Genomic DNA, 14224 nt, shown 5'->3' on the forward strand with positions numbered 1-14224 from the left:
TTGTCCCCACTCCCTCTCTCTGGAACAATCAAGACAGAAATATAATAAATGTACTTCCTTACCCAGGATTGCCCAGGATGGGGGGGGATAAATTGTTTTGTGGCTGGGGTGGCTTGGCCACAGATCTCAGTGGGTTGCTCTGCTTAAGGAGCTTGAGACCCGGCAATACCTTCTGAGAGGATTTAATTGAGTGATCACACCGTGACACACCGACATTCCTGCAAAATCCCACGGCAAAGAATGACTTGGAACTGCAGTTCTGTGTCATACACGTTATGCTGCTCCTGTGTCTTCATTCACTCACTCCTCAAACATGACAGAAGACACAGCTGCTGGTCTAGAAATTACAAGTTTCAGGGACTGGGGGAAGGGGATGGGAAGAAATCAGTCACACAAATAGGATGATAATTCACTCCATTAAGATACATAAACTTAAATAAAAATCACTGTTAAAACTTTAAGATAATTGTCAGGTCTTCACAGACTAACAATAGTCAGCTCATTAGTTTCATGAGTGTTATTTGACCCATAATATTAAATTAATGTGTTTTACTGTTTATTAATTAAACATTAACTTGAGGACTGTCATTATTTTAAATAGAAACACTCCATCTTTGTCTCCACTTTTATAGTGATGAGCATACTATTAAAGATTATAATCCCTCTGGTATGAGGATCACTTTATGGAGTTCTCAGAAATAACCCAGGATATGTTCATGTCTCTGTGTCCAGCCTTTATGCAGTAGTTTTCTCAGCTGTATGGCTTGGGCTGCTCAAGTTTTTCTCTAGGATAGCTGAAGTATTTCACCAGGATAACTCCAATGTGACTGCCTGGTACCCTGCCCTGCTGGTATCTGCACTGCTCAACTTAATGCTTCTCTTAGCAGCGTCCCTGTATTGAGTTATTTGTCATTTCATTTGATAATTTTTCATCAGTATGCTTGGCATAAGAATGTGCTAATGAAATTTGATAAAAATGTAAAGCTGGGAGGAATTGCTAACGTAGGAGAGCCGGGTATGTTATCCAGGAAGAGATGGATGGTCTAGCAGATGGAAATAAAAGTGAATTAATGTTAGTAATACCAAGTAAAAGGTCATGCTTCTAGGAACTGACTGGAATTCAACTGCTGAACAGGGATTTATCAGACAATAACTTGAGAAGAAAGATAAGGGCATAAAATGTCCAGTGGTCCAGCTGTCCAGTGGATGATTGTAAAGCAACAGGAAAGTACAGCTGTGTAAAAGAGAAATACAGCCTTTGGACATGTAAGGTGAATTATTAAAATAGAAGAGTAATTGCCTTGCAAGGCATTAGTGAGTCCTGGGCTGGAATAGTCACACTGTTCAGCTCTATTCACATTACTTGCACAGCTGATAGAGAGAGACAGGCACCTCTGACAGATGGTTTAGAGCAGGATTTATGGCAGCTCCAGGAAACTCCACTCCAAATTCTGGAGGTTTAAGTTAAGCTAGGTTTGGGTACATCCTCTACAATACATGCTTTTAGTCATTTGCCTCCAGGAAATAATTAAATTATTGTAAGTAGAGTGTAACTCTACTGAGTTTATTAGTAGAAGGACTTTCTTGTGAGGGGACACTTCCAGAATGACCTAATGGAATGTTGGCAGGGAATGGATGTGGTGACTTTACGTGAGGTTCTTGTTGGGAAGGAAAAATAATTGCTAACACTAAATAGTGTCAATGAAGAGGAATAACAGAAAAAGGTGATAGGTTGTTTGTAAATAAATGGAATTTAAATAAGTTAACTTCTGCTTGTGTGAGAGAAATTCTTGAACAGCTTCAAAAATCCCATCAGTGGCACGTTTCAAATGGAGCTGAACCTGGGTTTGAATCAGGTTAAATTAAATAACTGTGATTGCAGGTACCCTGTTGTGATGTGGCAGGAGTTCATTTCCATTCCTAAATTCCATTCCTAAATTCCTTTGAAGCAACATTTTGATGAATCCACAGACACCTCCCATTGAACAGCAGCTCTGCACACAAATTGTCTCCTTTGCTGAGCTCTGTTCCATAAACACTGGGCTCTCCTTCCCCTTCCCTCAGACAGTCACGGCTGGTCACTCCCTCTCCTGCTCCTGAGAGCTGGGGAGAATTGGTGATGTCCCTTAAAAGTGATGATTAACACCAACATAAAGAAAGATCTATTCTCCTGCAGACAGAATTATAGCTGGCTGTCAGTCTGGAATTTGTGAGGAGACTATTAAGGGGTTTTCAACCCTCTAAAGTTGTGACAATATTGTGACATAAAGTTCTAACAAAGATTTTTTGTTTTACAAACACGGTTTAACAGCCCGTTCTTAGCCTAATGACAGCTTATTAACTTCATGTGTGTTGTTTGACCTATAATATGAAAGTGTATCTGTGCCTATTTAAAGTGTTTCAGTTATTTTAATATAAATGACAATTTTCTGTGACACCTGAAGTAAATCTTGTGCAAGTCTGTGATAGTGGCTGAATTTGTAACTCTCTAGATTTAGACACCAACCATAACTGAGCTCAGTGCAACCCTGGGTTGGCAGAGAGAACTCATTGTTTGTGCCCAGGGTTGCTGTAAGTCAGACCTGGAGCCCCCACAGCTCCTGTGCAGCCAAACCCCAGACAGCTGTGCCCAACAGAATCTGGCAAACCTTTCTTTGTCACATTTTAGATGGAATGTGGTCTGTAATCTCTGTTACTTCCATCACCGTGGAACTAAATCAGCTTGCTTTCAAAGTCTATCCTGGGAATTGTGTGGATGTGTTGGAATAGCTTATAGTTGCATTACTCATCATCTCTGTTCAGAAGTAAATGAAAAATTGGTAAAACCAAGAACATGCTTTTCCAGTTCTGTTTTGGGATGTTGCTGAATTTTTACCCAATATTTCTGAATATTGCCATGGTCTTGATTTATACCTGGCTTCGCCTTCTGATGGGCAGGAGAGGTGAACAGTCTCCTCAGTGTGAAAGACAGTTCTCTTCAGTTCTATTCCCTCAAGCCACAACAACCAATTGATGTCAGTTACCTCAAAAGCCAATTAATCCCACTCCTGTTTTGTTGAATCAATACTAATGCATTTTCCCTGTAATTTTCAGGTTTTGACAACGCTGGATGCCAGCAAAGCTGAGGTCGGAAATCCTGTCTTATCCTGGTGGAATGTTAAACAGTTGTCTGCAGGTTTGAGAGAGGGGCCAGCTCGCTTACAGTTTTGGGGGTGAAAATTGAAGTTACTTCAGTTTGGCTTTTGTGCTGCTCCTAGTGTTTAATGAGGCAATCTTTGGGATTCTGGTCATGTTACAACAACTTTTAAGGTGATAAAGTCCTTCCAGGAAAGTTTTGTCACCGTGCAGGTCTTTCTGAAGATTTCCATGGCATTGAAACTGTGTAGATCAGAGGTTTGTTTAGCATGTGCTTTAATTTCCCACCCACAGAAGGTGGTTTTCTGAACTTTGCTCCATGCCCTTCCATGTTTCTGCAAAGCTGGTATTGTTTCTACTCCAGAGTTGGTTCTGGGGGTTGCCCTGTGTTCTGTCCAACTCCATGTCTGGCTCGCCTCACTTTTCTGCTGCCATGTGCCATGAGCTGCTGGAATAGCCTGGGATATCAAAGAGAAGTTTTATTTTGGGACAGAATGACACCAGGGAGTTCTTATTAAATGCTGGAGTGACATTGGTGGTATTTTATGTCGCCTGCCTTGAGTGCTTGACATTGCTGTAGTTTAGCTTGATTATTTTGGACTCTCATTTATTTTGTCAGCTTTTCTGTTGATGTGGGAGTAGTTTATGTGGTTCAAATGGTCTAATGGTCTTCTTAGAGGTGAAAATATTATTACTGGAGTATCTTTTGAATAACTGATTGCTAAAGCAAAAGTGTCAGTCCTTTGTGACCACTAGCTGTTAGACTGCATTTGTCCCTTCTGAATGTTGCTGTTGAACAAGTCACTGCACTTTTAACAAGTGACAGATATTTTTATTCGTTGCACAGGCCCTGAGTCATTTAAATGTAATGTCAGTTGGAAGCTCAGAGTGTTCCTATATGAAACAGTTCTCGGACTCACAGTGGGGAATTTGTGATGTACTCCAAAGCTAATGTTTAACTGTGACAAAATGTCTAGGTGACTCTAACTGCTGGAGTCAGATAAATTTTTAATACGAACCTTTGGTAAATTAAATTGCATTATTAAAGAGAATAGATAAACTGTGCTAGTTACTTCAAAGAACAAGGACACAAGTTCACTTGCATACTGCAAAAGCATGAGATTATTCATTTTTATTTAGATTAAGACTGTAATATTAGCGTTCAATTTAGTTGATCTGATTCAATTGCATACTTGGCTTGTCTCGGGGAGTTTGGGGAGTAGGATTTGTGTCTGTTTTTTCCCTGCTGCACTTTTTAAATACTTGGTGCTCTGATATCAGCAGAGCCTACTAATAAACAGTCACTTCCACTTTCTTGTTCTGTAATGGGATTTTTGGGGGCTGAGATTTGTCATTGTAGAGGTACTACTACTGATTCTGCTCCCTTATATAAAGTCCGTTTCCTTATTTATTTGTAAGATGTTCTCATGTACTTTTTTATCTTGTGTGTATAAAATTCTGGGAATATTACAAGTTTCTGAGACAGTCAGTTGAGTTGCTTTGTTTGTTGGTACTTTAATCATTTGAAAACCTTGAGTCAACACATTTGGTTGTTCTCTAAAACCATCCACTGATGTTTGTGCTCCAGCCCATGGACTTTGTAGGTGCAGATCTGATGCTGCTCCTTCCATTCAGGTAAGTACTCAGAAGGAATGCCAAAGTTCCCCAATACAGGGAAAATCCTAATTGAAGGTAAAGGATAATTAAGTGCTTTCCTGAATCAGAGCCTTAGTGTTGTTTGGAAATCCTCTGACTGAACCGAGTGGAATAACTCACAAAAATAGCAACTAAAAAGGATAATAAGCATGCAGAACTGGCTGGTGATTGTTTTAGAGGGACAGTTTTCAGCTTCAGGGAAATGACTCCTTTGGAATGGCAAACTTCCCAAGATTTATTCCTGAGTCCTGCACAGCACACTGTATATGAGGGATAACAGCACAGTTCTGGTGTATTTTTGAGGCCAACACACCTTAAATAACCGTGTGGGTGACAAGACACAAAACATTTCCTCAGGTTTGATGAAAGTGGCTTTTTGTTTTGCCTGACTTTACTTTATTTTTATTTTGGGTCTTCATGAACAGTTCTGAGAAAGATAAACCCCCAAATCCCCTTGTTCTGGCTTACCTTTGCATCATGTCTTATCTCATTAGAGCTCCTGTGTTGTCTGCTGCTGTAGGGTTTGTGTCATAAGATCTCTAGTCTGCTTTTGAATAAAAAAAGTGCTTGTGTTTGCTTTCTAAAATCTTTTATTAGAACTGCTGTTTGGTTGTTCTTGAACTGTTGATCCAAGTAGTCTTGAAATTTGTTTATTCCTTTTTTTTTTGTTGTTCTTAGGTGACATAGCTGTGTTCTCTTACTGAATTTTGTATGAAGTCTGGGTGAAAATTAACATGTTTGTGTTACTATTGAGTGGTTTAGGAAGATACAAACCAGTCAGGGTTTTTTTTCCAAATGCTGGTTGCCACATACCAGGTGTAGAGAAACAAGTTCATCTAGAGGAAGCTGACAAGTGATCCCAAGACCTTCCTTCCATCTTTTGACACAAAAGGGCAACAAATAGTGACAGAGTTAAAGCTGTAGGCAGCAGAGCCTTCCAAAAATAATTGCCAAATCTGCCTGCACTGTGTCTTGAAGTGTCATAGTCTTGTAAATATGCAAGTTAGAGGCATCTTAAAAAGGGAAAAACTTGTGCATAGGTAGTCAGATAGGAAGATTTTAATCACAAGTTACCCTGGTTTCTTGTCAAAAATGTAGCAGATCCTGAAAATGTCATTACAAAATGGGCCTGAGAACAGTCTCTAATAAAATCATACACAATATCATAATTTTTTCATGTAATTCCCTGGAACAACATGGTTTGAAGAATGACTTTCTTTCAGTTCTGCTTTGTCCAATACAGGTATATAGCATCTAATCCTTTTGTTGCTGTTTGTATGTACATTTTTCCCCATCAAAAGATGTCTCACCAAACTATGTCATTTTCTAGAGTGTTCTTCTTTCTAATTAGCTGTTAGTACAAATAATCTTTATGTTGGGGAAAGCATAATTTCTTTTCCTCTTTCTGAAACAATTGATGTTACTGAAATAGAGCACAGAAGGCTGCTTGTGATTCCCGTTTTTCTCTGCAATATTTGAATAAATGACACAGTGAAGTTCAAGGCCTTCTTGTGAGAAGTGAGAGGTCATGCCTGATTGAAATACAAGTTCAGTATAACTGTGTGTTAGCTCTCTGCCTGCTTTTTATGTGAGGGATGTCAAGGTAGCCTATTTTTCACTCTCATAAGAAAAGGCTGCCTATATGTCTCAATAAAACCGGGAATCAAAACCAGCTCAAAGCCAAGGAGGGCATTAAATCAGAGTTTACAGAAAACCTCAGAGTGGTGAGCAGACTGTGGCTCTAATGATAGCAACAGTGTGACTGATTTATGCTGTGATCCATAAGGTCCCTGATTATCAGGAAATGTCATTTTTAAGTCCCCCACTTCCCTCCCATGGCAGGAATAGGTCAGGCCTGGGGAGCAGCGTGGCTTGGAAAAGGCCAACCCGTGTTTTCCCTTCAGCCGCCCTTCGCTGCTCCGTGGGAAGGAGGGGGGGCTGGAGAGAGGAGAAAAATCCTCTGACAGGACAGAGACAGACAATTCTCATCGATTTTTTTTTGCTTGTAAAATGTTTATGAAAAATCCCGTGGTGCTGTGGGAATCTGTTGGTGGGAGCGACGTGAGCGATGCACACGCAAGGTGTCTCGGGCAGATCCGCCGTGCAGGGGGGTCGTAGGGCTGATATTATTGTGGGTTTGGGCCTTACACCAACCCCTGGATCCCCAGCTGGGCTCCCAGCCTTGCAAGCTCATGGACAGGCACGTGTCACACACCATTTCCCAGCTCTGAGCCACTTATGCAGGTAAAACATAAAACACTCACTGGCTCGAGCGAAATGAAGAAAATCTCGTGGCAGAGCTGGGCAGTTCACTGCCAGCAGGAGCACACTGCTTGTGTTGCCTGGGTGTGCTGGTTTAAAGGTAAACCAGCAGGGGAAATGAACTCAACTCAAAAGAGAGATTATAAGTCAGAATAACAATTTAATAAAATAATACTATAAATACCATTATACAGACAAGCAGTTGGTTTTAACCCACAAAACCCAAATGTATAACCCAGCACCCTGGGGCATGAACTGAGTGGTGTTTGTTGGGCCCCCTGAGTCCAAAGTAAAGGAAGAGGGGGAAAACCTGTTGGTGAGAGTGCTGGTGCAGTCTGGTCAAGAGTGGTGATTGCAGTCTGGTTGAGAGTGGTGGTCTCAGTCTGGTTGAGAGTGGTGGTCTGCAGTCTTCCTCTGGATCCCACGAGTGGTTATAAAAGTCCCAAGACTCCAAGATATACACCCTCCAGGTCAGGCAGGAATGCCCAGCACTTCCCTCAGGGTGGGGAGCTCCACAAAGGGTGTGAGGACAAGAGCATCCTCCTGTCTCACAGGCCTCTTAACACCCAGTTTATAGCCTGAGGAGTCAGGGCTGCTCTGGGCAGAGGGTGTAATGGTCTGTTGGTAACAGTTTCTGGGCAATGGCATGGAAGGCTATAGAATACACAGTTTTGGGTTACACCCATCCAGTGATGAACTGGTCCCAGCTGTTCTAACTAGGACACACACCATTTCCCAGCTCTGAGGCACTTGTGCAGGTAAAACATAAAACACTCTCTGGCTCGAGCGAAATGAAGAAAATCTCGTGGCAGAGCTGGGCAGTTCACTGCCAGCAGGAGCACACTGCTTGTGTTGCCTGTGTTTAATGCCAGAATGAACTAATTCATTTTTGAAAAGGAGTGTGTTTAAACAGATAGCAGAACTTGCTCATAAAATATGCCTCTACCAGCATTGTTCTACTATTACTGGTTGGATAGTTTGCAGCGTGCTCTCTTCCTGGTAGAATCATAATTCTTTCTGCTGCTCTATGAGTAATTTTTAAATCCTGTTGGCTGTCTGATTGATTTCTACAGGAAAACTATGATATCAATGGAAACTTTAGTTAGGGAAACATGAATGCTTGGTTGGATGTTGTCAGGGTAAATTGCAGGTGTTGTATTAAAAATCCGTGGTAGATAAAAACACTTCATTCAGTCTTCCCAAACTCTCTGTCCTGCTTTATTCTCCTGAGCACACTTAACATGCAAGGACCTGGTGTGCCATCACTCCAGGGGACGTGTGTGCTCAGGGCAGGAGACATTTCCATTCCTATTTTCAGGCTGTTTTTAGGAATGACTGAATGAATTCCAGCCTCTCCCTTTCCTGGTGCATCAACACTTTGCATCAGCCACAGCATTTGACTGAACCTTGTTAGTCCCATCCAGCTGCATGTTCCCTCTTCCCTAAACTGGGATGAGGTAGCAGCAATCAATCATGATGACTAATAAAGAAGTTTACATCAGTAATTTTTTTTAATGTTGATATCTTTAATTTATTTAGAGCAAAAAATATTTGCATTTTAAAAACCCCCACATTTCTATGCAAATATGGCATAAAGCTTTACTCATAGTCATAATTACAATTATTTTTAGAGTTTTAATATCTCTGTAGTTTGTAGTAGGACTTTAGAATTCATCAAGAAGATAATTATTGCAGTAAGATCATAATTTTTTTTTTTATCTGCTGAAATCCCTTCAAATTTGGCTGAGTCATAAGCTGTCACAAATTTGTATAAATAGGTATCATTATTTTAAAAAAATTGCAATACATTGATAGTTCTTTATTATTAAGAATATTTAAAATCAAGAATTATATGTTAGAATTACTTTTACTTGTAGAATTTTTTTAACTGAACAGTTATGACAGTTGTTATTTTGATGTTGTCTCTTTGGCCATTCCCGTGAAAAAGTATTTTACAATCATATAAGCTGAGTGAGGGTCTGAACTACCACTGAAAGGTGTCTCAGGATAATTCAATGTCACACATAAATCCTGCTGAGCACCTCCCTGTGTCTTCAGATCCCCAATAAACTCTTGATTGGCAGTGATGGGAACTCCCAGCTGTAGCAATTATCTTGACAAGTTAATCTGGACATTCCAAATGTGGCAGAACAGGAATTCCTGGCAGTGTGTGCCTGGGAGGTGACCCTTGGACGTGACTGGGGTGCACCCCCTCTGAACACATAAAATACCTGCCTCCCTCAGGATTTCAGAGATCCCCCTCCAGCTTTCACTGCCAAGGACAGGATCCTAAATACCTTTTATAGTTTTGAGGTTTAACCACCTCAGTTACATATAAATGTATAAAAGCTGTACAAAACGGATGGGAAAGAATTATAAAACATTGTCATCCATATTTTACTTGGGTATGAATTTCTAGGACTGTGCTCCCTCAGTCTGAAATCCTCTGCAGTCGTTCTAAGCTGTGCAGTGTGAGAGACATTCTCGCTGTAGCTGCTACTGTAAAACCTAATTTGCTGCATAAAATATGAGAGCTATAGTGAAATATGAGCCTGGAGAGCAACTCTTTTGATCTTGAGTAGTCAAAAGGTTGGCATGTATAATGGTATGAAAATAAATGATGTCAAAACTGTAGGATATAATTTATGGTTTGGGGACTACTTTACTCATGGAAGCAGAAGCTTCAACCACTGAAAAGCAAGTAGTTCAACAAAAGATAATGAATGGAAATTACAAACTTTAATAAACCCCCAAATATATTGAATCTTGCAATACATCAGTTTAGACACAACCAGTTGACTAATTTACTGATTATATATTATTAAATAGAGCACTTACAAAATATATGATTGGAACTTTAGCCTTCATTCTGCATTTCTTTAAATAAGTACTTGGCATTAGCTGTCATCCAGTTTGGCAAGGACTTGGACACATAAATTATCTTTACTCAGTTCTAGTGACAAAAGCTTGGGTATTGTAAGCTCTTAAAAAATGTGCTTTTTCAGCTGTCCCAGCACAGTTTGAAGGGTGCCCAGATGTGTCATGGTGTTTCTAGGAGAGGGATTGCAAAACAAGGTCATAATATTTGTTGACTAAAATCTTTATGGTTACTATGCCATGAAGATTCTTCTGTGGCTCTGACAGCTGAGACTCCGTTGCCTACACAGGGTTTAGACTTGGATTTATTTTTTTTTTTAATTTGTGTGTAAAAAATGGTGCATGGACTAATTCATTTACCTCAATTTGCTTCATTTCAAGCTGCACAATCTTCCCTAGCAAAGTCTCTTTGTTTGGAAACAGTCTTTTAACTGGGGTAGGGATTTGGGGGGTTTAGTTGATTGGTTGTGGTTGGGGTGGTTTTTTTTTTTTTTTTTTAGCCTCTATCTTTCTTTTGAGGTCTGTTTGTGAAATCATTGGCTCCTCTTTTCTCCTTTTCCCACCCAAATGCTGCTCAGTGCCTTTGGTGAGAACTCCAAGCTGTTTAAGGAACAGAGTGGGACCTAAGCCTGGTGTTTTGAGGCTGGATGTCCCTGCACTGTGCACAGTGAGCTCTTAGAGGGGAGCTGTTTGTACCCAGATCTCCATAACTGCTGAGGTGGCTCTTTGGATTAATATAGACCACACAGCCTGAAATGGAAATGGAAATTTTCCCTCAAGGATCTAGAGACTGCATCACCTTCAGGAACCTCCTCCCCAGGTCTGTTGGGACAGGATTCCTGAGAGACTTCTGAAATTAATTAGATTTAATAATGACAACTGTGCCCCATCCTGCCTGCCTTTCCTATTTGTGTACATACACACACACATATTTTTATGGATATGTGTCTCCAGAACATATTTCAGCAAAGTGCATCATTAATTTGATGGCAACAGAAGTGAATATAAGCTTGTCTCACTGAAGGGTTGGTATTGACCTGAAAGAGCACTTTGTTTATTGATTGTTTCTTGCTTTACTTCTTTGCCTTGCTGAATGATGTAAGCTTTCACTGCCTATGGGAGAATCTGAACATGTTTTGATGGAGGTTTTAGAGGTGCTGTATTAATCACACTTTTCTCAGTCCTTTTGTTGGGAATTTCAAGAGTATCACACTGTCAGAGCTGTGGATGTGCCATATTGATCTTGGTGATTAAATCAGCCAAGGGAAACTTGATTTCCAAGGGAAAACTTAATATTCTCAAAGCGCAAATGTCCCCTAAATATTTATAGGCTGCGAAAGTTGATCAAATACCTTTGTTCTCTGATTATTACAGTGAACAGTGACACTTAGTTCAGATTCTCATTATATTGATGTGATGTAGTAATATATAAATTCCTGTGTATATGTTTTCAATCATTTGAATACGCAGAGGTAACTTTTTTCCCCTATCTTGGCCAGGCAAGAAGATAAATAGGTGAAAATGTGTATGTGTTTGAGCGATAAAGTTGGTTTAATGATTCTTGGGGAAAAATTTCCTGTGGTACATACAGTGGTGACTTGATTGAACAGGACAGAATCATGCAGTTCAATTAATGTGCAAATATGTGTTCACTGAACTTTCATTCCATTTATCACATGGACATGGAAATAGGGTCATTTTTTATCTCTGTATTATGTATATGACATCTTAGTTTGCTTCTTGCACGTTGCTATGGGAAAAATAGCAATGTGGCACACCACAGGCAAAAAGAATTGGAGATAAATTCCTCAGCTGTCACAAACATATTTAAGTAGATCTTTGTTTGAAGATAAATCTCTTCCTTCTGCAAGGATTAACATTCAGAAGGCCTTTGCATGCTTTACTCTTCCCATTAAAATTGTCTGCATCCCGTGGCCATATGCTGGGAAAAATCCTGGGCAACAATTGTCATGTTTATGAAGTACATCGTTAACAACACAAGTGTAGCCACAGAAAAGCATCAAAAGGAAGTTTAAGTTGAACAGACATTAGTATTCACATTAGTATTGGCTATTTAAAATAAGAAACCACCCATTTCAAAGTAACTTTTCTTCCTATTCTTACAAAGTTTTTCTTCCTCAGACTTAGTGCTCTCTTTCTTTTGACTAATGATTCTAAACCAGGTTAGCAAGGGTGCAGTTGGTTATTTAATTTACACACTGAAAATCTACACTGGGTAGATTTATTGGAAAGCAGAGTGAATAAACTTCTTACTTTTATTTTATTTCTCTAATTGGGGGGAAAGGTTTTCTTTGTCTTGGTATTGAACAAAAATAATTCATAACAGCAAGGGAAAAAGATGAAATTTCATAAGTACAATGTAAAAGGATGTGATAAAAATTCCTTTCTTAGGTACCTGGGAGAATAAAGAAATGTGGGTAACATTTTCCTTTTTCTATTCCATTGATAGTCTGAAGTAAAGACCTTTTGGCTGACATGGGCAGCTGTATAAATTAAAGCATAGCTGAATTCCACAGGGAATTGTAATATTTGCAGGCAAAGCTTATAACCTTTAAACAAACCACAGGCCAGGTTCTCTGCCATGTAAATTGGCAGAGCTTCATAAACTTTAATGGCACTGGGCCTTAATGGAGCTGTGCCAGTTCCTCAGTTCAGGTAGAGGGTGGCAGAACTAAGGAATAAAAAGAGGAGTTTAAATTGTTAATAATCAGTCCCCCACACTTCACTGTTAAACAGTAAAAGGGTCTCATAGGCTTGGAGACTCCAGTGTCTGGTATAAAAAGATGTTTTTTGGCAGGTATTTAGTTCAAGAGCTTTAACTAATATTGTAGAATGAATCCCTGCAATGTGATTTGGGTGTTTTCCTGTCAGCTTGTTTTCTACCTTAAAAGCATCCAGAGAGAGGTTTTAGTGTGAAGCAGAGCCCAGCACCAACCCACGGGCTGTGGAGAGCTTGGGCTGACATCACTTGAGTATTAAATGGGATCAGTTTGCTCATTTACTGTCTGTGAGCTGGGCTAATGCAGCAGTGAAGGTGCAAACACAGATATTCTCAGTGTACTCCTGCTCGTTGTAAGGGTAAAAGATGCAGGTTACTAACATTTGAAGACAGTCAGTACTTGCTGATATGCAAAGAAACAACCCATCAGTGAAAGAAAAAGCCCTGTTTTACAAAATAACTGGTCTAGTAGCACTAAAGTGACTGAATAAGACATTAAAAACTGTATCATGGAAAAATGCAGAAAGTCTGAACTTCTTGTTAATTAAGGGTTGTACTGCTGCTTAACATTGTGCACCAAATGGGCAAAAGAGGTGTTCTGGCAGGAGTTTATGAATGAAATGTAAGTGGTTTGGAGTAAACAAACCATAAACCCCAGTGCAGCACAAGTGGAATGTAGTTTTCCATCAGTACAAACACATTGATTCAGCAGTTAAAGAGCATCACAGTTTTATGGGGAATAATGGGTTGGTAAAAAAATAGATTAGGTGTCTATAGTAAAAAAAAATTATGTATCTATTCACAGGTAAAAGAATTGTGAGCCAGAGAGCATTTTAATTTTGAGATCCTTTTCTTAGCTAGGAGGTTTTGGAGAGGTATATGCTGCCCATTCACAGTGCACAGTTTTTAAAAAAGCTTTACTTAATGGCAACTGTAAAGGTGAATAGCCAGAGTTCTGAGGGGGTGTTTGGGTCAGTGTGTGTTTGGTTTTTTTTCTTTTGAGTGAAGTTTTAAAATAGTTTACTTTCCCATTCCTGTTTGGAAAACCACCGTGTTTCCTATCCTTCTGTACAAACCCAGTGTTTGAAGTGATTTAAACCTGGAGTGGCTGTTTGGAGAAATGTTCATATTCATAGAGGCAAGGAAAAAAAAGAAGTGTTGTTCTCTGGCTCCTGCTTTTCATAAGGTGAGACAGTGGGAAGGTGAACAGTAGTGCCTGTACTGGTGTTTTATCTGGTGGTTTATCTGCTTCGGGGAGAAAAGAGAGAGAAACTCCTGCCCAGCCTGGCAGAGCTGAAGAAAAGAGACTTGGGAGAGAGACTGTCCCGTTGTGGAGGAAAGCTGGGAAGCTGAGCAAGTAGTGGGTGAGATAGACCCTTTCTCCTCCTCAGGAATGGCAGCTTGGAAGAAGGATTAACAAGGCATGGCCAAAATATTTCCTTTTCTTGAGTTTTTTCTGAGGTCAAACTGAAATATTTCTGTTTGCTTTGGGAAGATCTGCATCTTTCACCTTTACAAAAGGGGAAATGGCAGAGGCAGCCCAGGGTGTGCATT

At 39.9% G+C, this 14224-nt stretch overlaps 1 protein-coding gene across 16 annotated transcripts in view; it reads left to right on the forward strand.

Moving 5' to 3' along the window:
• Window positions 1–14224, forward strand: part of RBFOX1 (RNA binding fox-1 homolog 1) — a 1150020-nt gene that overhangs the window by 263830 nt on the left and 871966 nt on the right. For all 16 annotated transcript variants that reach the window (XM_064672743.1, XM_064672746.1, XM_064672735.1 and 13 more), the window contains exon 3: window positions 3094–3126. In XM_064672743.1, coding sequence (XP_064528813.1) covers window positions 3094–3126 — 33 coding nt within the window. The remainder of the gene's footprint in view (window positions 1–3093; window positions 3127–14224) is intronic.

This window comes from Pseudopipra pipra, chromosome 16 (assembly GCF_036250125.1).
Source record: "Pseudopipra pipra isolate bDixPip1 chromosome 16, bDixPip1.hap1, whole genome shotgun sequence".
In the NCBI taxonomy this organism is placed as follows: Eukaryota; Metazoa; Chordata; class Aves; order Passeriformes; family Pipridae; genus Pseudopipra; species Pseudopipra pipra.